This window comes from Drosophila pseudoobscura, chromosome 3, assembly GCF_009870125.1.
Source record: "Drosophila pseudoobscura strain MV-25-SWS-2005 chromosome 3, UCI_Dpse_MV25, whole genome shotgun sequence".
Classification (NCBI taxonomy): Eukaryota; Metazoa; Arthropoda; class Insecta; order Diptera; family Drosophilidae; genus Drosophila; species Drosophila pseudoobscura.
This window is the reverse complement of record NC_046680.1, coordinates 19,671,657-19,691,247: the sequence shown is the minus strand read 5'-3', so window position 1 is coordinate 19,691,247 and position 19,591 is coordinate 19,671,657. Positions and strand designations below refer to the sequence as shown.

At 42.9% G+C, this 19,591-nt stretch overlaps 10 protein-coding genes across 11 annotated transcripts; 5 read left to right on the top strand and 5 right to left on the bottom strand.

The window, feature by feature from the left end:
• Positions 1-13: 13 nt before the first annotated feature.
• Positions 14-950, top strand: LOC4805319 (transmembrane protein 223). The gene is made up of 2 exons (XM_001361702.4): positions 14-522; positions 582-950. Exons 1-2 carry the CDS (start codon positions 120-122, stop codon positions 872-874), a joined length of 696 nt encoding a protein of 231 aa, XP_001361739.2. The 5' UTR covers positions 14-119; the 3' UTR covers positions 875-950.
• On the bottom strand, positions 885-1,311 carry Nop10 (Nop10 ribonucleoprotein). Its single transcript, XM_001361701.4, has 2 exons — positions 1,167-1,311; positions 885-1,103 (listed from the first exon to the last, which is right to left on the bottom strand). The coding sequence occupies exons 1-2, from the start codon at positions 1,218-1,220 to the stop codon at positions 963-965; spliced, it is 195 nt and encodes a 64-aa protein (XP_001361738.1). The 5' UTR covers positions 1,221-1,311; the 3' UTR covers positions 885-962.
• Positions 1,312-1,878: 567 nt separating this feature from the next.
• Positions 1,879-3,134, top strand: mms4 (Methyl methanesulfonate sensitivity 4). Its single transcript, XM_001361700.5, has one exon. It carries the CDS (start codon positions 1,969-1,971, stop codon positions 2,896-2,898), a length of 930 nt encoding a protein of 309 aa, XP_001361737.2. The 5' UTR covers positions 1,879-1,968; the 3' UTR covers positions 2,899-3,134.
• LOC4805316 (transmembrane protein 170A) lies at positions 2,894-4,164 on the bottom strand. The gene is made up of 2 exons (XM_001361699.4): positions 3,822-4,164; positions 2,894-3,756 (listed from the first exon to the last, which is right to left on the bottom strand). Exon 2 carries the CDS (start codon positions 3,568-3,570, stop codon positions 3,178-3,180), a length of 393 nt encoding a protein of 130 aa, XP_001361736.1. The 5' UTR covers positions 3,571-3,756; positions 3,822-4,164; the 3' UTR covers positions 2,894-3,177.
• A 512-nt stretch (positions 4,165-4,676) lies between these two features.
• On the top strand, positions 4,677-6,713 carry LOC4805315 (deubiquitinase DESI2). Its single transcript, XM_001361698.4, has 5 exons — positions 4,677-4,836; positions 5,092-5,280; positions 5,343-5,651; positions 5,711-5,799; positions 5,865-6,713. Exons 2-5 carry the CDS (start codon positions 5,143-5,145, stop codon positions 5,944-5,946), a joined length of 618 nt encoding a protein of 205 aa, XP_001361735.1. The 5' UTR covers positions 4,677-4,836; positions 5,092-5,142; the 3' UTR covers positions 5,947-6,713.
• Positions 6,714-7,021: 308 nt separating this feature from the next.
• dgo (ankyrin repeat domain containing protein 6 diego) lies at positions 7,022-10,928 on the bottom strand. The gene is made up of 3 exons (XM_001361697.4): positions 10,249-10,928; positions 9,810-10,196; positions 7,022-9,745 (listed from the first exon to the last, which is right to left on the bottom strand). Exons 1-3 carry the CDS (start codon positions 10,306-10,308, stop codon positions 7,376-7,378), a joined length of 2,817 nt encoding a protein of 938 aa, XP_001361734.2. The 5' UTR covers positions 10,309-10,928; the 3' UTR covers positions 7,022-7,375.
• An 862-nt stretch (positions 10,929-11,790) lies between these two features.
• On the top strand, positions 11,791-12,840 carry Prosbeta5 (Proteasome beta5 subunit). The gene is made up of 2 exons (XM_001361696.4): positions 11,791-11,990; positions 12,052-12,840. Exons 1-2 carry the CDS (start codon positions 11,844-11,846, stop codon positions 12,742-12,744), a joined length of 840 nt encoding a protein of 279 aa, XP_001361733.1. The 5' UTR covers positions 11,791-11,843; the 3' UTR covers positions 12,745-12,840.
• Positions 12,834-14,208, bottom strand: Lsm10 (U7 small nuclear RNA associated Lsm10). The gene is made up of 2 exons (XM_001361695.4): positions 14,184-14,208; positions 12,834-13,310 (listed from the first exon to the last, which is right to left on the bottom strand). The coding sequence occupies exon 2, from the start codon at positions 13,294-13,296 to the stop codon at positions 12,853-12,855; it is 444 nt and encodes a 147-aa protein (XP_001361732.3). The 5' UTR covers positions 13,297-13,310; positions 14,184-14,208; the 3' UTR covers positions 12,834-12,852.
• A 312-nt stretch (positions 14,209-14,520) lies between these two features.
• Positions 14,521-15,374, bottom strand: LOC4805311 (pre-mRNA-splicing factor Syf2). The gene has a single exon (XM_001361694.5). It carries the CDS (start codon positions 15,279-15,281, stop codon positions 14,601-14,603), a length of 681 nt encoding a protein of 226 aa, XP_001361731.1. The 5' UTR covers positions 15,282-15,374; the 3' UTR covers positions 14,521-14,600.
• An 18-nt stretch (positions 15,375-15,392) lies between these two features.
• LOC4805310 (periodic tryptophan protein 2 homolog) lies at positions 15,393-19,568 on the top strand. 2 transcript variants are annotated; one of them, XR_001452368.2, is made up of 11 exons: positions 15,393-15,535; positions 15,590-15,702; positions 15,761-17,026; positions 17,091-17,430; positions 17,486-17,631; positions 17,692-17,839; positions 17,911-18,145; positions 18,212-18,373; positions 18,743-18,959; positions 19,024-19,299; positions 19,353-19,568. XR_001452368.2 is itself a non-coding variant. In XM_001361693.3 (10 exons), the coding sequence occupies exons 1-10, from the start codon at positions 15,518-15,520 to the stop codon at positions 19,223-19,225; spliced, it is 2,847 nt and encodes a 948-aa protein (XP_001361730.2). In that variant the 5' UTR covers positions 15,393-15,517; the 3' UTR covers positions 19,226-19,515. The 2 variants fall into 2 exon arrangements, 1 of the variants encoding a protein (XP_001361730.2); XM_001361693.3 differs by having other exon boundaries at positions 19,024-19,515.
• The last annotated feature ends 23 nt before the right edge of the window (positions 19,569-19,591 follow it).

Here is a 19,591-nt window from a genome sequence, read left to right as displayed (position 1 = left end):
CCCCTGAAGCTATGGTATGAAACAAGTTCCGGTTCGTTCGCATGAAAACATAAACATCTGTTTGTAGGTTATTTTGTTTTATAATAAATGCCAATCAAATCCTAGAAATATCAATTAAAATGAGTAATCTCATAAACTTTGCCCTAAGAAAGGGTGCTAGTTTTTTGACACGACACAGCCTGCCATGTTTTCGACTAACAGTTCCGTATGTGGTAAACAAAACGCCGGTTTCTGGCGCAATTAAAAACTATTCGACTCGAGCTGCGCCGTTTGATGTGAGCACAAGCGTACCAAAGGACTTAATCCTGTTTAAATATGAGAATCCAAAGTTCTACAAGATGCTGAACTTTTTCGGAATCTGCCAATTTGTGTTCTGGACCTATCTTTCCCATTTTGCGTTTACAACGCTGAAGGATGCGCCAGTGGTGGAAAAGCCAGAAGAGGAGCTGAAGTGGTTTCAGCGCATAAATCTTGGCGACAACAAGTACAGGAACGGCATCACTGCTTGCTGCTTTTTGATTGGTTCGTATTTGGAATAGATGGTGTGGTTCGAAGCAAATTATGTCTTTATAAATTTATAGGATACGGAATTCTGTTTGCGGTTTGGATGTTCACACTTCGTTCCGTGCGCTTTCTCATCCTGCGCAAGGGCGGTCAGAGTATCTCCTTTGTTACCTATGGACCCTTTAACAGGAACCGTATCATGACTGTCCCACTTAAATGCATCTCAGCGCAAGAGTCCCGTGAAATGGCCAGGGTACAACTGCCAATCAAGGTGAAGGACAGGACACTTTACTACGTGCTCGATATGCGTGGAGAATTTCGTAATCCCCAACTGTTTGACTACACGGCGGGGTTAAAGCGACGTATTTAAAAGCGATTTGTTTAGTTCATTGAAAATTTTTAAACTTATTATTTGTAAATACACATGTACCCTAATCCAAATTCAACTCTGCTCTGTCTTAGTACACGGGCTCAGGCTTCTGTGTGAGCAGCAGACTAAAGCGCTTCTTGATGGTAATGCGCTGGCGGGAGTACTTATCTTCCGGAGAGAAACGGGCTGGATGGGCCGACAAGGTCGGACGACCATCTTCGGTGCGTTTCTGCAATATCAACGAAACATATAAGTTTAACACACTAGAAAAGCTGGAGAACTTTTCATTTACCTTCAAAGTGTACACGCGGTTGCCGCTTTCGTTGATGGTGTACATGAGATACATTTTGGTGAGAAAATTCAATAAATTTTGCAGTAAATAAAAAAAACACGTGCGTGCTTTGTAGTTTTTATCGGACTTATCGATAAAATATCGACCCACAGAAATATACCAAAATATACCGTCTCATTTTAAAAATATACCGTAAATATACTTTCTATATACCGTTGAAAATGAAATTTAATAGAAATAAACAACAATAAATACCGAAAAGTAAAAGTCTCACCACTAACCATACAGTATATAGATGTGCCAGTTCATACAACGAAAGTGTCACACACCGACTTGCGCTATCCGTACCCCAGAGTGACGTCATCATGAGAGAGAGAGCGCAGAGAGAACATCTTTGCATGTGTTAGTACACACGCAATATGTTTCGACAAAAATATGTGATTGTATGTTTTTTCAGATTTTTTGAACTCTCTCAGGTCTGATCTGTTTTGCCACCAGCATGTTTTAGTGTGTGTGTTTACTATTGCTGGCCGCTAGAACTGAAATTTGAGTTTGGTTCTTGTTTCGGGTCTTTCGATGGACTGACCTACCGCCACAAAATAAATGAAGAATGGGCAGGGGGTGGGGGTATGGTACACTAGGGCGCGGGAAACAAAATAAAAGCTGTTATTTGTTTGATATACTGTATGGTTAGTGGTGAAAGGCAGCCAATACTCGCACGTGACAAAACAATCGCAATGAAATTGCGTATCGATGATAACTATCGTTTTCCAAATTGGCTGGCGCAAATTGTTTGTAAACAATGTCGAGTAAATTAGACAAGTTAAAAAAGCAAGTGATACGGGAGCAACAAAAGCGAATCAAACCAGGAGAATGCCAGAAATATGTGCGTATGGTTATAGACGCTGGTTTCTTGGACATTCCGGTTGGACAGGAGCTTTTGCAGCAAATAAACTCCGCCGATCTGAAGTATGAAATTCGCAGGTTGCCCATCAAAAACTGCATCATCTGGGAGCGCAGTATTGGCCAGCACACAATAGTTTCAGGAAGTAGCGGTTCTGGCCTGGACGAAGCCTGGAAAATGGAGAACCACGTCCTCCACTGGATAACCGAAGCGAATTTGCATCATTCCCAGAAGGATCAAAGAGCCTGCCTGGGCCACAAGTTGCAGGTTGCATTTCCCGACTGCCAATATACGGTGGCGTTGCCGAAACTGCGCCACAGTAAGCACAGGTCGGGTAGTCAGGATCCGAGTGGATTGATCGAGCTCCAACTGCTGCAGCAACTTCACGTTGAGCAGCTGGCAAGTCCTGAGAGCCAAGAGCTGTTGTGCCTGCTCCGACGCTATACAAAGGCAATTGCCGAAGCTCCATTTAAAAAGCAACGCGATGAATCTTTGGGTTTCTTCAAGAAGTACTTGGCCAACGATAAGAGGCAGTGCGTCCGCGTTGAGCAGGGCAATGGCTATGGACGTCTATGGCAGCAGCATCTAAATCGGTTGCCGCTGGTCACGCTCGAGGTGGCCGAATCCATCATATCTCAATATCCCTGTCCCAAGAAACTGTTGGACCACTTTTCCAATGATCCTACGGCTGTGCAGTCCCTAGCTGATTTAAAGATCAAGCGCTGTAATGGACCACAGCCCCTTCACACCGAACGACGCATAGGGAACGTACTCAGCAACAAACTTTACACTTTGTACAATTCAAGGGATCCCAATACTCTGATTTAGTTTTAGAATCTTCTCGTGTATTCGGCTGGTATCGTATGTACAATTAGAGTAAATATTACAAGTAAGATCTAAATATTTTACATTATTCCTCTGGTCGTATATAGTATATGTATATTTAAAAATCACAATATTCTTATACGCATATCTATGAATTTTTATATTTGTTGTCGAGCATCTTTCAAGATGTTCTGCGAAAAACGAATAAAAAAAAGTATGATAATGATTACAAAAGAAAATAGCAAGCGACGAACGTTCTATGATGAAATTTCAGACCATAATCTAGAGCGTGGCCAAGATTCGGGTGAAGCCCAGGCATGCCGACACTATAGTCTGTCCAAGACCCCAGACCATTGCATAAATAGGTGACATGGGCAGGCTGGAAGCGCGATGCACAAATGCAATTACCGCACTGCTAATGATCCCACTAGAAGCCGGGGACAAGAATCCCATGACCAGAATTAGTATGGAGAAGAATCGACCGAATTTATGCTTTCGAAGCGTGACAAACGCCACAAGGGCGGCACAGGTGTGGATAAAAATGGATGAGAAGAGGGCCCACAGAAATAAGTGGTACCACATTTCGCGAAATGTGTTTAGGCGAGCCTGTGAGCGGAGTCCCATGACATCGGCGATGGTGTCCAGCTCATCGGTGTCATATGCTTCGGAAAACATGGCGATGCGCAATTTTGACCTTAAGTTTTGGAAGAATATCGGGCTTGCTACTAATTACGTTGCTATTTATTGCTTTTCCGTTCCTCTGAGTTGGTCATTTGTGTGCTCTGCTGATTGATTTCTCCTCCGACACGGTCCGAGGGGGATTGTTCATGTCAATGGTGCTATCAAGTGACGTTCGTAGACCTGTAAGTTTAAGTGGATCATGCTTTAGTTCTGTTGACCTTTTGGCAGACTTGTACGATACTCACGCCCACACATGTGGCCACCTCACCCTCATTAGCTTGATTGTTGCTGTTGGCCGGAATGCACTTTCTGTGATACTTGATTACATTAACATTTTTGCTGTTTCTTTTTTGTAAAGTTTTCTTTTGTTTGATTTTTTATTTGCGTAGCAATCGATTTGACATTCAATACGCCCATTCAATAAGCGACTTGCTTGCGGCAGTGAATCTTTAAGTCATAATTTTTGGCCAGCCCTTTAGGATGGGGGCATGTGTGCCGTTCAATATTGTCCAAATAAAACACTGATTCTATTTTAATTATTATTTAATTTCGTGTTTTCCTTTTAGCAACTGGAGTCAGCTGTGATTCATAAGTGAACCAGCTCCGATAAATGAGGAACATAGTCGCACAATATGGCACGGAATAAATTATAAATTATGGGGATGGGCTAAGATTTAAGTATTTAAAATAAGCCAGTCAAGTAGAAAATTGATTCATTAATCGGATAAAATTATGTGGGCAGGGTTGATGGTTCTATCAAGCTAGTAATATTCCACGGAATATCAAAAACAAGGAATATGTATAATAGACCTTAAATACTTCAGTATATTTACAGTATATTTTTGAAATGAGCCAGTATATTTTGGTATATTTCTGAGGGTCGGACGGTATATTTTAACGATAAATCCGCCAAAACAATCCAGTCAAGTCGGAAATTGATTCATTAATCCAATAAAATGATTTGGGCAGAGCTGAGTATTCTATCTAGCTAGTAATATTCGACGGAATATCAAAAATGAGGAATATGTAAAGTAGAACTCGAATTCGTCAGTATATTTACGGTATATTTTTAAAATGAGACTGTATATTTTGGTATAATTCTGAGGGTCGTATACCGATAAATGACAACAATCCATAAACAACAAATTTTGTGTAAACTAAAAAAAAAACATAATCGGAAGTTGAAGCGAACTCTTTTGCCTCTTATAATTTGTTAAATTTTTGTTCAGAGTATGGGATGCTAACAGGCCCTCACCAGGTGTAAGTAACTCTCCTGCTATGACACATTTCTGAACCGCAGACATATGTAAGTACGTACATATGTCGTGTTTATACTTATGTATCTTACGCACTTATGTATGTACGGACAGATATGCATACATATGTGTGCGTGAATCTGGAAGGCATTGTGCGGTGACTCCACCGATCGGAGAGAATCAGTTATAGGGTCCACATGCATATGTGCACTAATGTGACAGCGCCGCGAACAGATTAATTAATTGCCCTTCATTGCAGACTGTTGCAGAAGTATATTCAGCCCAACCACACCAACAACGCATTTAATCAATGTTCTCCAACGGATTGCCGTGCAATCTGTCGTTTCCGAGCTGTCTCAGTGTTCCAAAAGACGAGATTGGTAATGAAGAGCTCTTGCCATCCAATATGGGGACTAGAGAGCCTGTCATCCTCAACGTCTACGATATGGTGAGTAGTTCTCTGGTACTCCAAGAATATCCAATTTGATTTGGGATTTGGGGTATTTTCAGTACTGGATCAATGAATACACAACGTCAATTGGTCTCGGCGTATTCCATTCCGGTGTAGAAGCATTTGGGACTGAATTCGCCTACGGTGGACATCCATTTCCCTTTACAGGGGTATTTGAAATATCTCCGCGAGATCACGATGAACTGGGTGACCAGTTTCAGTTTCGGCAAAGCATTCAAATAGGCTGCACCGACTTCACGTACGAGGAAGTGCGTCGGATTGTTGAGGAATTGGGCAATCAATTTCGCGGCGATCGTTACCACCTTATGAACAATAATTGCAATCACTTTTCTGGCTCTTTGACACAGGTATGATGTCACCCTAATTAGGTGCTACAATTCCAATATAACTTACGATATGGTTTCAGATACTCTGCGGCCAAGAAATACCTAGCTGGGTCAATCGTTTAGCGCATTTCAGCTCCTGTGTGCCATTTCTACAAAGGTGTTTGCCCAAGTAAGCGGCCTTCATATTTCATTGTCCATTTGTACTGTACGCCATTGTATTGCTTCTGATTTCAGAGAGTGGCTGACACCGAATGCCTTGCAGCAGAGCATAACCACAATCCAAGAGCGCGAAGACTCTGACAACAGTCCTCTTTGAGACATTACCTGATCGAAAATACGAAAATCACTTGCGAACACCCCCCCAAGCGATCATACAAAGTTCACTCCCAATTGCAGTCCGAAGACCAACATTGTTAAGTTAAATTGTGCGAAATGACGGGTTACTCAAATTTACATAGGCATATATACATATATACATTCATTTCCAAGCCAACAAACGCCCCAAATCCAAACAAGAAAGAAACAAAAACAACTATTATTAATAGAATTAATTAGACGAGATAGACATATACATATACATACTTACGTACATGCATAGATACATAGATACATATACATGCGAAGTGACTAAATTATTGGCTATTGTAATTTGTATTTGTAATACGACTATTCAGAATTAAGATTAATTATTAAGTGGCCGGTTAAATCTAAGTAGCAGGCGAAGTCAGCAGCAGCAATAGCAGCAGCAGTGTCATTTATAGAATTTTAAATTAATAACTGAAAGAAACATCGAGAAATCATTATTAGGCACTTGCTAAATTGTACTAACAAGAAAAAACCACAACAGACATACATATGTATATGTGGGTAAATTATATCAAATGTTGCCCAATTTACTGGTTTACGGAGGGGGGAATTTTATTTTTTGAATTCCCCGACCGACCATTGGAACTCGATTATGGAATTAGTTTTCTGTTTAAATTCGTTGTAGCATTATACAGAGCGCTCTCATAAGCAGCCGCATGTCTATCAAAACACCAAAATGATCTGTTATCAATAAATAATATAAATATATGTACTTGACATTCTGATATTTACACATGCATAAATACTATTATTAAACATTTTTAAAGAAAAATATATTTTGATCGAAAACATTTTTTTTGGATTTCATTCAGCTGTTTAGAGCCCAACTACCGATGATCATCAGGTGCACCTTAACTTTTAAATACTGTTCTTTTTTGCGTACCAATGTCAAAATATTGTCATTAAGCTCAGAAATACCATCCCATCCCTATTGGGTTGAATATGTATAAATGTGAAACTTGCTTAAGCTCCGTCCAGCCTCCGCTACGCATAATTTTCACATTATAAAGATTAAAATTTAGAAATGCTTGCTAAAGTGGATACTTCGAATTTATTAATTGGGGCAGTGCGCCATTCATTCAAATACTCCTAATAACTGTAGTATAATTTATGGTAATTATGGGAAGCTGCCAAAATTCTGCTATAATCAACTTAGCAAAGTCACTCAAATAAATCCCATAAGATGCCAACAACTTTTGCGTGTAATATTTATGTGTATATTTTTAAAATCCATCTGGACAGGATTGGACAATTGAGAATAAATTAATTTGTTGCTTTAGTACAGTATATGATTAAAATTATGATAAATATATTAGGAATAGCTATGTACAATAGAGAAAAGTTACATCCGATTGGTCCTTGAACTAGTCCTTGTCTGATCAAACCAGACTCGAGACATTATTGTATAAGCCAATGGCTGACAATTCCTCCACATCGATATCGTCAGGTGGCAGGCGGTTCTGCCAGGCAATCGGATGTATGCTGGGGTTAGGCGTCGCAAGTCCTTGGGAATGGGGCGACTGTAGAGGCCTATAGGTGGCTCGATTAACGTATTCTCCGCTCATAGATATATTGGATTGGGGAGAGGTGAGCACTTTTCCCGCATAGAGTTCTTCATTGCGATAGAAATTTCCATTTGGTACGTAGCCAGAGCTGATCCGCCTGTGCTGAGGTTGTGGCTGAGGCGGCGGGGGCTGGGGGCGATGTGGCAGCTCATGGAAGTAGGCATCCTTTGGAATATGTCTGTCGGGGAGTCCAAATTGGGGAACAATTCTGTGGGGTATGCTATATGTTGGTGATGGGTTCAGCGAGGCAGCTTCAATGTGCTGGAAATTGTTGTTCAGATGGGACGGCGATCGCGAGGCCATCAAAGTTGCTGGCTGTGAGTCCTGCTCCTGTCCCTGCTGTTGATTAGAGTCTATTGTGCTCTGCAGTTGGGCCACCATGCCTCTGACCTGGCCCACATTGGGCTTTTTGAGGCATTTGATTTCGCTGTTTCTGATCTCCACTTTGTTTACGGTCTCGCTGCCATTCTGCCTGATCTCCGCTTCTTCGGCATACTCCATAATGGGGTTCGAGTAGAACATGTTCGGTATGGTGGGAAAGCTGTCCTCCAGACAGAGCGGTTGTCTCTTCGTTAGATTTGAGACCCCTCTCTGACTGCTGGAGTGCGGCTGCCCAAGAGCTGCTACTTCGCAGGCCTGTTCTTTGTACAATAACTTATCGCCACAGATTCTGTCTACACTCTCGTTAAGGGCAGCTTCCTCCTTGCTCAGCTCTGCGAAGGAGGCGTCTTTTCTCAATGCCTTGATCACGGAGTTGAGCATGTTCTCTCCTCGGCCGATTCGATGATAATATTTGTGATAGTCGCCTGGGGGTGGGTGACTGCCGGTCGGTGATGCCTGCCAGTCCCAACTGTTGGAGTTCTGGGAGGGATTTGACGTCTCACTGGAGTTGGGATAGCGCCGTAACACGTGCGTGTACTCATCAAAGTTGGGGCTGTTTACACTCTCCTTGTCTTCTTGCAGTCGGGCTGAGTCGGCTCCCGGACTTGGTTTATACGGAGGGGAGAGCGAGGAGAGCTGATGTTTGCTCTCCTGTTCGCTATCTCTTTCCATAATCAACGTGGTTTTCTCCAGTAAAACCCCCAATCGTTCCGACACTTTCAGGAAATCTAGCTTCAACTCGTCGAGCTTCGAATGCTCCAGATGCTCGACTTTTTCCGTCTCTTTGGCCTCCGCCCGGCATGGAGCCAGATCAACAGCTGCATCTTCTCTGGCCGCATCCGAGTCGTCATCTGTGTCACTATCGAGCTCTACTTCGGGTGATTGATGAACAATAGCTTCTACTGCCTGATCCTCCAGGACATCCACACTTCTGGAGTTGGTAAGCCTGCCAGTTTCATAATTTTTCTCTAGCTCGAGCAGTTCCAGGCTTCGACAACGCGAAAGTGTCCGCTCGATCCTTGAACTTTTGTTTTGGTTATCGTATGTGGATCGCATGGGCTCACCTCTTCGCAGAAACTCGTTGAGATGCTGCCTCTTGTTCTCGCAGCGCAGCCGATCCTCGATCATTGTTCTCGTTAGCTGCTCTATCTGGTCATTTGTCTTAATGGCCAAGGCTTGGACCTTGTGACCCAAACGCTCCTTAGTCTTGTTCACGTACTTCTTCAGGCTCTTGCGGTTGCAGTTAAGTTTGTTTTCAATGTGACGAAAGAAGGGACCACAGTAGCAGGTGTTGCCCACGCTCACGGGCCCCTTGTGTATGTGCCCGGCTAGATCCAAAAAATATTGCTCGCCCGGCTTCAGTGGGTCTTTTGGAAGGGTTTCCAGCTTTGGTGAGGGAAATGCTCGCGGATCGGGAAAATAGTGGCAGCCATAGGGCGACCAATTAATGCCCTTATCCACTACATCCCTATCCCTATCCTTGTCGGACCTGCTGCCCTCCTTGTGCTTTTCTTTGCGGTTTCGGATTTTCTTCGGTGTATTCAATATCTCAATTATTTCGCGATAGTTCTTTCTGATGGCAATGTGCATTGGGCAATCGCCTTGAGCGTTTTTGATTCCCAAGCGAGCATCAGCCTCGAGAAGAATTCTGGTTAACTTTCTTCGGCCCATGGCGCAGGTGATGTGCAAAGCGGTGTCTCCGTTTAGGTTCGTCTTGTTGGGATCGCACAAGGCCGAGAGCAAAATCCGTGTGACCCCGGCATGCCCATAGCGGCAGGCTGTGTGCAAGGGCGTGTCGCCATACTGTAAAGCCGATGTGAAACATATTACAGCTGGTAAATAATTACAAACGAACCGTCTCGCTTACATTGTTCTGCACATCAGGATCGGCTCCAGACATCAGCAGCTCCCTGGAGCTCTGATTGTGCCCGTTCTGGGCAGCCAAGTGCAGGGCCGACAGACCCTCGTGGTTGACAACCCCCAACGTGCTATTGTGTAGGGCTTCAATTGTGTTGGCCACCCTTGCCTTGAGCCTGCTCTTCTCTTTGGGCTGCCCCTTGGCTGCGGGTGGGGGTGCGCAAATCAGTTTAACACAGCGACTGAAGCCTCGACTGGCCGCCTCATGGAGTGGCGTGTTCCCGAGACTTGACTCCTTGGCCATGCGGTCTGCATTGGTGGACAGGAGAACCTCCAAGCGCCGGTCGTCCCCTGCGACCACTGCCTCATGCAGGGCTGTCCAGTTGCTGGAGTCGGGCTGAAATGTTCAAGGGTTAAGCGCCACACAACTTGGACGTTGCTGAACTCACCCCAGAAATTGCGTTTGGCAGAGCTTCCTGTTTCTGAATGCGGGTCGATCCATGCTGCATCGTCTTCAGGAAATCAAGACACAACTACTCGAATTAAACTACCTCAGATGGCTGTGGCCATTGACCATTGATCTTGTCGGAGCCAGACATCAAGACTGTCAATTGTGCGATTACATACAAGTGTTTGCTTGTATGTGTCCCATGTACGAGTACGTAATGGCGTACACGTAGTAATTACAATTTCAAATCAAAATACTCGTTTGTAAAACCGTTTTAAGAACCCTATCAAACACACAACTTGTTTCAACTCGATCCAAGAATTTTCTTTCTTGGCACTTGCAAGAACTCGACGATAGAATTACATTTATATCCGGAGCGACTACATTTCACTTAATCCTCAGGTTAAAGCCAACTTGAAACTGCGTCTTGCCACAATTGCGATCCGATCCACTTTAACTTGAATTCTAAACTGCGCGCCCTTGTTTACACACTATTCGTGTCAGCTAGGACGCATGCGCACATGCTTCTGTTCAATCAGATTTCCAATTCCGTTTTTTGCACTATTTTGCCTACGTTATATGGAACGCCCAGGGAGATAATTTGGCTAAGCCAGGCCTAAAAGAAACTACAAGAAGAAAGCCATTCGGGCAAAATTGGCAACAGGTTTATCCAAGAGTGGCCATATCGCCTCATTCAGGCTTATAGATAGTTCATATCGTACGATATGACGATATATCGGTATATAATGGTATAATTTCATAAATTTTATTTTCGACGTTATATAGAAATGCAATAAAAGCAATGACTAAACACTAACCAATTGTGTAGAAAATTGATGCATTAATTGGATTAAATTATGTGGGCATGGCTAAATATTCTATATAGCTAGTAATATTCGACGGAATATGAAAAACGAGGACTATGTACAGTAGAACTCGAATTCGTCAGTATATTTACGGTATATTTTGGTATATTTCTGAGGGTCGGACGGTATAATTTATTGGGTCACACCTCTAATGAATACCCTGGGGGAAATGAATGTTATAGAATTGTGAATACGTTTGTCTTATAAGGCTCAGTAGGTATCAGGATCGACATAAATATATACAAGATACTAATAAAGTACTTGAATATGTCTAAAGAATACCAATTTGAGAAAAGGTCTTAATAAATTACGTTTGATCTACATATAAAATTAACGAAATAGGGTGCACAAAAGCCTATACACGCATCATGTCTTCAAATACCAGCAACATTGCGACCTTGTTTTAGCCAAAATACAATAAAAGCAAGGATTACAAACTAACCAATTGTGTAGAAAATTGATTCATCAATGGGCTAAAATTATGTGGGCATGGCTAAATATTCTATATAGCTAGTAATATTCCACGGAAGATAAAAAACGAGGAATATGTAAAAAGAACTTCATTTCGTCAGTATATTTACCGTATATTTTTAATGTAAGACGGTATATTTTGGTATATTTCTGAGGGCCGGACGGTATATTTTATTGAAAAGCGGTCACACTGAGCTCATTTTTGTTTGTCATCATTGAATTTAATTTTTAAAAAATTAAAAAAAAATTACAAGCAACAATGGCATTGGCTGAAATTTGTAAAATCTCCAATGCTTCGTACATGAAGCCCACTGCCTGGACTTCGGCCGATGCAAATGAAGACTTGAAGACATTTTCATGCAACTTGGCGAACCCCTACACATTGGCTGCTCCGCCATTCGAGAATGTGAGAGCAAAAATTACTCGCTTACACAGAAGGTAATTTATATTTTCTTGTATCTTTGCAGCCTATGCTCAATTTGAATCAAATTCAAGCAAATTCTGGTAAAACCGGCATCAAAATAGATTTCGATCATGGCACCACAACCCTTGGTTTCAAGTACCAAGGAGGCGTAATTTTGGCTGTTGATTCACGCGCCACTGGAGGCCAGTACATTGGCTCGCAGACAATGAAAAAGATTGTGGAAATCAACGACTTTCTGCTGGGAACTTTGGCCGGTGGTGCTGCCGATTGTGTTTACTGGGATCGTGTCCTGTCCAAGGAATGCCGCTTGCACGAGCTGCGCAACAAGGAACGCATCTCGGTAGCCGCAGCCAGCAAGATCATGGCAAACATTGCCCACGAGTACAAAGGAATGGGTCTCAGCATGGGCATGATGCTGGCTGGTTATGATAAGCGTGGTCCCGGCCTTTACTATGTGGACTCTGAAGGTTCCCGCACGCCTGGAAATCTATTCTCCGTCGGCAGTGGCTCTTTGTTCGCTTATGGCGTGCTCGACTCTGGTTACCGCTGGGACTTGCAGGATAAGGAGGCGCAAGATCTGGGCCAGCGTGCCATTTACCATGCCACTTTCAGAGATGCTTACTCTGGTGGAATCATCCGAGTCTACCACATGACCCCAACTGGATGGATCAATGTTTCCAACACAGACTGCATGGAGCTGCACTACAAGTTCAAGAGTGAGAAGGAGGCTCAATAAAGAGAGTTTTGGAACTGTAGGAGAATATAATCATCCAGTCGAACGAAGTTTGTACACTATTGGAAAATAATAATAAAAACAAGCGGGAATAAATGTTTAATAGGCTTTTCATTGAATATTAGATTGGTTTTGTTCTTTTTCGGATCTCTGTTGGGCTATCATCTCTAGAGTCTCCTTGTGTCTAATCTCGGCTCGCTTCTGCTTAAAGGTGCGCTTGGTATTCCTTCCGTCCACACGATTTCTTCGCAAGACACCATGTTCCATTGCCTGGCGTAGCTCTTGCGCCACATCAATGTCCGTCGGGATGTGAATTTGCCGGATCATGCGATTTCGAACCATAAAATTGTCGAAAGGATGTTGCCCGCCATTGCGATCAATGAGAACGGCATTTGAGAGCTCACAAGTCATGTGTCCGTCGGCTATATCGACAACTCCAGCCACAGAAGTCTCATTTCGTAGGTCCATCAGCACAGAGTGTCCTTGCAGCATCACAGGCCAACAGTTGAGAGTGTTGGCAATTAAATACTTTTCTTGTGAACTAAATTTCTGCATTTTTATAGAATTTGCTGCAAGGATACAAGGAAACTTAATTTAAACGAAAAAGTTCAACAAAAAAAGAGTCGCTATATTGCGTGTAAGCCGTAGTATAGGCCTTTGTATACCCTATTTTGTTAATTTTATATGAAAGTATCAATATTGATATGAAGATAAAACGTAACTAATAAAGACCTTTTCTCAAATTGACATTTTCTAGACATATTTATGTATATGATGAGTGTTTTGTATATATATCTCGATCCTGATACCTATTCTTGGTCCCTACAAGAAGACAATAAGCTTCAAAATATCGTTGAAATATTGAAAATAATACTAAAATATATTGAAAATAAATTGTTTTTGCCTGGGATGACAAACATATTCACAATTCTATAACATCCATTTCCCCCAGGGTATGTATGCATGGAATGGGACTCATTGTTGTCAACCGGTTATGACGATTAATTCCTGGTTATTATTTCTTCCGTCGAATATTCCCAGCTATATAGAACATTGAGCCGTGCCCACATAATTTTATCCGATTAATTAAACTATTCTGAACTTGACTGGCTTATTTTAAACACTTGCATTTATTGCATTTTGCGTAAAAAGAGGTTTTAGCGAAATAAGTCAAACAAAAAACAAGTAGCGAAATAGGTCAATCAAAACAAACGAAAAAGGAAATTCGTTCATATTGCTCAATTTTGATATTCCATTGAATAATGCCGTCAAACTAAATCTCTCAGCAATGCCCATTTAATTTTATACGATTAATGAATCAATTTTCTACAAGATTGGATAGTTTTTAATCCTTGCTTTTATTGTATTTATTGTAAAAAAGGTTTGAACGAAAAAGTCCAACAAAAAAAGAGTCACTATGTTGCGTGTAGGCCTTTGTATACCCTATTTTGTTAATTTTATATGAAGATGAAACGTGATTTATAAAGACCTTTTCTCAAATTGATATTCCTTAGACATATTCAAGTACATTATTAGTATCTTGTGTATATTTCTCTCGATCCTGATACCTACGGAGTCTTGGATGACAAACATTTTCTCAATTCTATAACATCCATTCTCCCAGGGTATGTGTGCATGGAATGGGAATCATTGTTGTCAACCGGTTATGACGACTAGTTCTTGATTATTCTTTCTTCCGTCGAATATTCCCAGCTATATAGATCTCTCAGTTTAGCCCAGATAATTTTATATGATTGATTAATCAATTTTCTACTTAACTGGTCTATTCGAAATACTTCCTTTTATTGGATTTCATATAAATTAAAACTAAGATTGTAGAGTGGTTTGCTGCCTTAAGCCTATATAGCTGTGCCACGCTCCAGATTTTGTTTGATCTCTGCAGTGTGCTCGCCATAGAAACGGTCCAGCTTCTTGTTGAACTTGGAGTTGCGCTCGTTAATGAAGTCCACATCAGCGTCGTCGTTGTATATGCGCCTTCTCGAGTACTTCTTTCTGCGTTCTATTTGCTGGTCCAGATCGTTGACCATTTTGTTGATGGCTGCAGGAGTGTCTTTTGTCAGGGCATGCAATGTTGTGTGTGGACCTCCGTAGAAGGCCTCTCCGAGCTCGGCCTTTTGTTTCTCATACTTTTCCATGTCTCGTGCGGGCATACCTTTGACCAGGCGGCTGTATTGCCTTGCTGTTTGTGCCTCATACGTGGAGAAGCCTAGGTCGGGGTTGTCCTTGCGTTTTTTCTTCTTTTCGATGCGTTCGGCATCGATGGCGGACACCTCCAACAGCTTCAGGCGCTCATAGTCCTTGCCGGCGGCTTGGGCATCTTCCCGAGCCTTGTCATCTGCCAGAAGCCACTCTGCTTGGCGTTTACGAGCTTCCCAGTTTTTGGGCAGTTTTTTACGGGCGTCCTCCGCCACCACTTCCTGATGATTGTCTGTGCGGGCTTCCTGCCGTTTCTTGTGCAGATCGAGCAGACGCGCCTTGCGTTCTGCCAGTTTGTCCGAAGCAGATTTGCTCTGCTCCATTGTCAAATTTGTAGTGAAACTAGTTTAATTATTAAAATTTTGTGACTTTCTTTGTTTATCTTTCCTTGTTTTCTTCTTTTTCTTCTCTGGTGTAAAACCACGTTGGCATCTCCAACAGAACAGCTTTCTGGCAACTAGTTGGCAGGGCCAGCAGTTGCGCGAACATGCGAATGTACTGTTTATCAACCAACACGTGCGAGGTTTGTTTTGTTTTTAGCTAGGAACCAGCCACCAAAATGAAGTTTTCGTACAAAGTAAGTTGCTATAACCTGTATAGAGCACTTAACCCCCAACCTCTGCTGTTATAGTTTTCCAACTTGTTGGGGACAATTTATCGCAATGGTAATTTGGTCTTCTCGCCGGATGGCAATTCAGTTATTAGTCCCGTGGGCAATCGGATAACGGTGCACGATTTGAAAAAGTAGGTTGCAAGAATTTAATAGCCAACCGAATTACATTACCCTTAACCATCCCATCAGCAACAAATCGCGCACCCTTTCGTTGGAGTCGCGCTATAATTACACAAACATTGCGCTTTCTCCGGATGGAAGCCTGCTGATCGCTGTTAACGAGCAGGGCGATGCTCAACTCATCAGCATGGTGTCCTGCACGGTGATACACAGACACAAATTCCAAACTGGCGTGCAGTGCATCTGCTTCAGTCCCGATGGAAAATATTTTGCCGTGGCGCGTGAGAATTTGGTGCTCATCTTCTGCGCACCAGGAGAAATAACCGGAGAGTACAACCCGTTCGTGCTGAAACGGAGCTTCCTCGGTGGCTATGATGATGTTACCTGGCTGGATTGGTCTTCAGATTCGCGGCTACTGGCCATTGGCTGTCGTGACAGCTCGACAAAGATCTGCGCTATCAACTACACAACGAATTTCCGCACTTACAACTTAACTGGGCACACGGATGGCATTGTATCCTGCTTCTTCGAAGCCAATAGCTTGCATCTCAACACAATTAGTCGGAATGGACAGCTTTGTTTGTGGGAATGCAGCTTGGCCCCATCGGATTTGGAGGATCCAGAGAAACCCGAGGTGCAAGCTCCAAAAAGCAGGAAGCTGGAGCAAAAGGACTCGGACAATGAATCCGAAGACGATGTAGAAAACGTGGTAGAGAAGCAGGCTTTAAAAGAAGACTCGGCAGCTATCGCCCTCGATGTGAATGAACTGAAGGACGAGGCAGTTAAGAAGATGCATCCCTTCTTTTATAAAAAGCTGGCCCGACACTATCTGGCTGATGAACCCCGCAAAGAGCAAAGGGATGTCCAGTTGACGGCAGCCAACTATAACAGGCGCACTAAGGTCTTGGTCGTGGCCTTTAGCACCGGAGCATTCTACCTCTATGAGTTACCCGATGTGAACATGATTCATTCGCTGAGCATTTCCGACTATCCCATCTCGGCGGCGATATTCAACTGCACTGGTGATTGGGTGGCCTTGGCGTCGCGTGAGATCGGACAACTATTGGTCTGGGAATGGCAAAGCGAGCAGTATATTATGAAACAACAGGGCCACAGCAGCGAGATGACCTGCATTGCTTACTCTTCAGATGGCCAGTACATTGCCACTGGCGGTGAGGACTCCAAGGTGAAGCTGTGGAACACCCAAAGCAGCTTCTGCTTCGTCACCTTCAGTGAGCACACCAGCGGTGTGACTGGCATTCAGTTCAGTAGGAACAAGAAGTTTTTGGTCAGCAGCTCCCTGGATGGCACAGTGCGTGCTTTTGATGTCATCAGGTAGGTTTTACACCGTACAGTTCTTACAGAAGACGATATCTAACATATGTTGATTTTCGTATAGATATCGAAACTTTAGGACCTTTACCTCACCGAATCCCGCTCAATTTTCCTGCGTTGCAGTGGACTATTCCGGCGAGCTAGTAGTAGCAGGCGGGCAGGATATCTTCGACATATTCCTTTGGTCGGTGAAAACGGGCAAACTTCTAGAGATCATCAGCGGCCATGAGGGTCCAGTGGTCTCGTTGGCTTTCTCGCCAGTAGCCACATCTTCCACTCTGGTTTCGGGTTCTTGGGACAAGACAATCAAGATTTGGAACTGCCTGGAAAGCAATAGCGAGCATGAAACCATTGATGCTGTCTCAGATGTCACAAATGTGACATTCAGTCCCAGCGGTGAAGAGGTGAGAGCGAAAGATATGCCGCACCTAGATCATACTACAATACTCTCCTATTCAGATTGCTGTGGCCACATTGAGCGGTAACATAACCATTTTTGACATCAAATCTGCTAGTCAAGTGACCAGCATAGAGGGACGCAATGATCTGAGCAGCGGTCGCATGGAAACCGATGTGATAACAGCCAAGAAGAATGCCCAAGCCAAGTGAGTCCTTGTAGCAATCGAAATCGTTCAAGTTTCAATTTGAATCAATTACGATTTCAGTTACTTCTCTACCATTGAGTACTCTGCGGATGGGGAGTGTCTGTTGGCTGCTGGAAAGTCTCCCAATATTTGTATTTACCATGTTAAGGAGGCCATCCTCCTCAAGAAATTCCAAATCACTCAAAACCACAGCTTAGATGGACTGAATGTAAGAATTTTCGAAAAGCACATTAATTTAATGTGATGTATAAATGTATTTTTTGCTACTTATTAAATTAGGATTATATCAGTCGTAAGAATTTAAGCGAATTCGGCAATATGGCTTTAGTGGAGCAACGCGAAGAGTTTGAGGGCGGAAAGGTTGCCATTCGATTGCCTGGTGTACGCAAAGGAGATATGTCCTCCAGACGCTTCCAGCCCGAGGTGAGAGTGTTCTCTGTAAAGTTCTCGCCCACTGGTCAGGCCTTTGCAGCTGCTGGAACGGAAGGCCTCTGCATCTATGCCTTGGATAAAGGTAAGCTATATGTAAGGGTTTAAGATTGTATTCCCATATTTTCACTTCATTTTGTTTCCCATTCAGGCGTTGTCTTTGATCCGTTTGACTTGTCGCTGGAAGTGACGCCGAAGGCGGTCCATGAGTCTCTCAAAAAGCTGGACTTCACAAAGGCGCTGGTTATGTCCTTGAAGCTAAATGAACCCAATTTGATTGCTTTGGTGGTGGAGCGTGTGCCGTACAGGGATAGTAAGTAGAATGCTAAATCGTTTTTTATACTATTCATGGGCCAGTCCTTGTCAGTTGGGCAACCTTCGGCCTTGCCGTGTCTAAAAATAGCAGCGACACACTCACCAGAGGCGGTCGCCATTGCCCTGACTCCATTTTTCGATCGAATGTGCAAATTTGCACTTTTGCTGTGTTAATAAACAGTTTCAAGGCTCTCTCGGTTTGCCTTGGTTAATAACCCCTTGCAACACCTTCCCCTTTCACATATATAAATGGCCGTAAACTGGTCATAAACTGCTCTGCCATCTGCCCAGCACGTGTCTGCATTGCATGCATATGGAGTGCTTGTATATTCATGCCAATTTTGCCTTCCTACTTACATCTTTCTAGTCGAACTAGTCTGTGCGGATCTGTCGGCAGAATTTGCCCAGCGCTTGTTGCAGCAATTGGCCCGCCTCTTGCAATCCACGCCACACATTGAATTCTATCTGCAATGGAGCTGCTGCCTACTGACACTGCATGGAAACCAGGATGGCGTATTCCAGCACACTGGCCTGCTGGCCCTGCATGAAATCCTCTCAAGGAAATACGAAACCCTCAATAAAATGTAAGTATTACCATCCTTCCCTTTCTCTGAACCAATTTTACTGATTCCTTTTATATACTCACAGCTGTGACTATAACAAGTACACTTTGAGGGTTCTCCTGGACAGGGCCGACCAGTTGGATCAAGGAAATGAGGAAAGCAAGAGCACCATGGACGGGGACAGCGATGATGATATGCTGCTTATTAGGACAAAAGAGAATGGGTCATCACAGATGCAGTTTAGCGACGAGGAGGAGAGTGCCACAGAATCCGAGGATGACGAATAGGAATGTTGTTCGATACATCCGCCTTTTGTCGATGTCTTGTTGATTGTGTTTAAATGCAAATATTAGTTTGTTTGGTAAATGTACGCGACTTTTCTTTTATTAAGAATAAATTTAAAGCTTTTCCTAGAACCCTATTCGAGAGCTCACCGAACTATGATCAGCTTAGTGAACACCGCAACTTAAGAGATGGAAAGGATACATACTTACAAATATGTAAACTGGACTGGCATAGCAGATAAATCTTAGATAAATATGTATATTTATGTTAATATAGTGATATAATGTATTTACATTGTGTCTGTATTTTCATATCAAATATAAACTCGATTTAGCTTAACAATAATATGTTTACAAAAACCTGCCTGA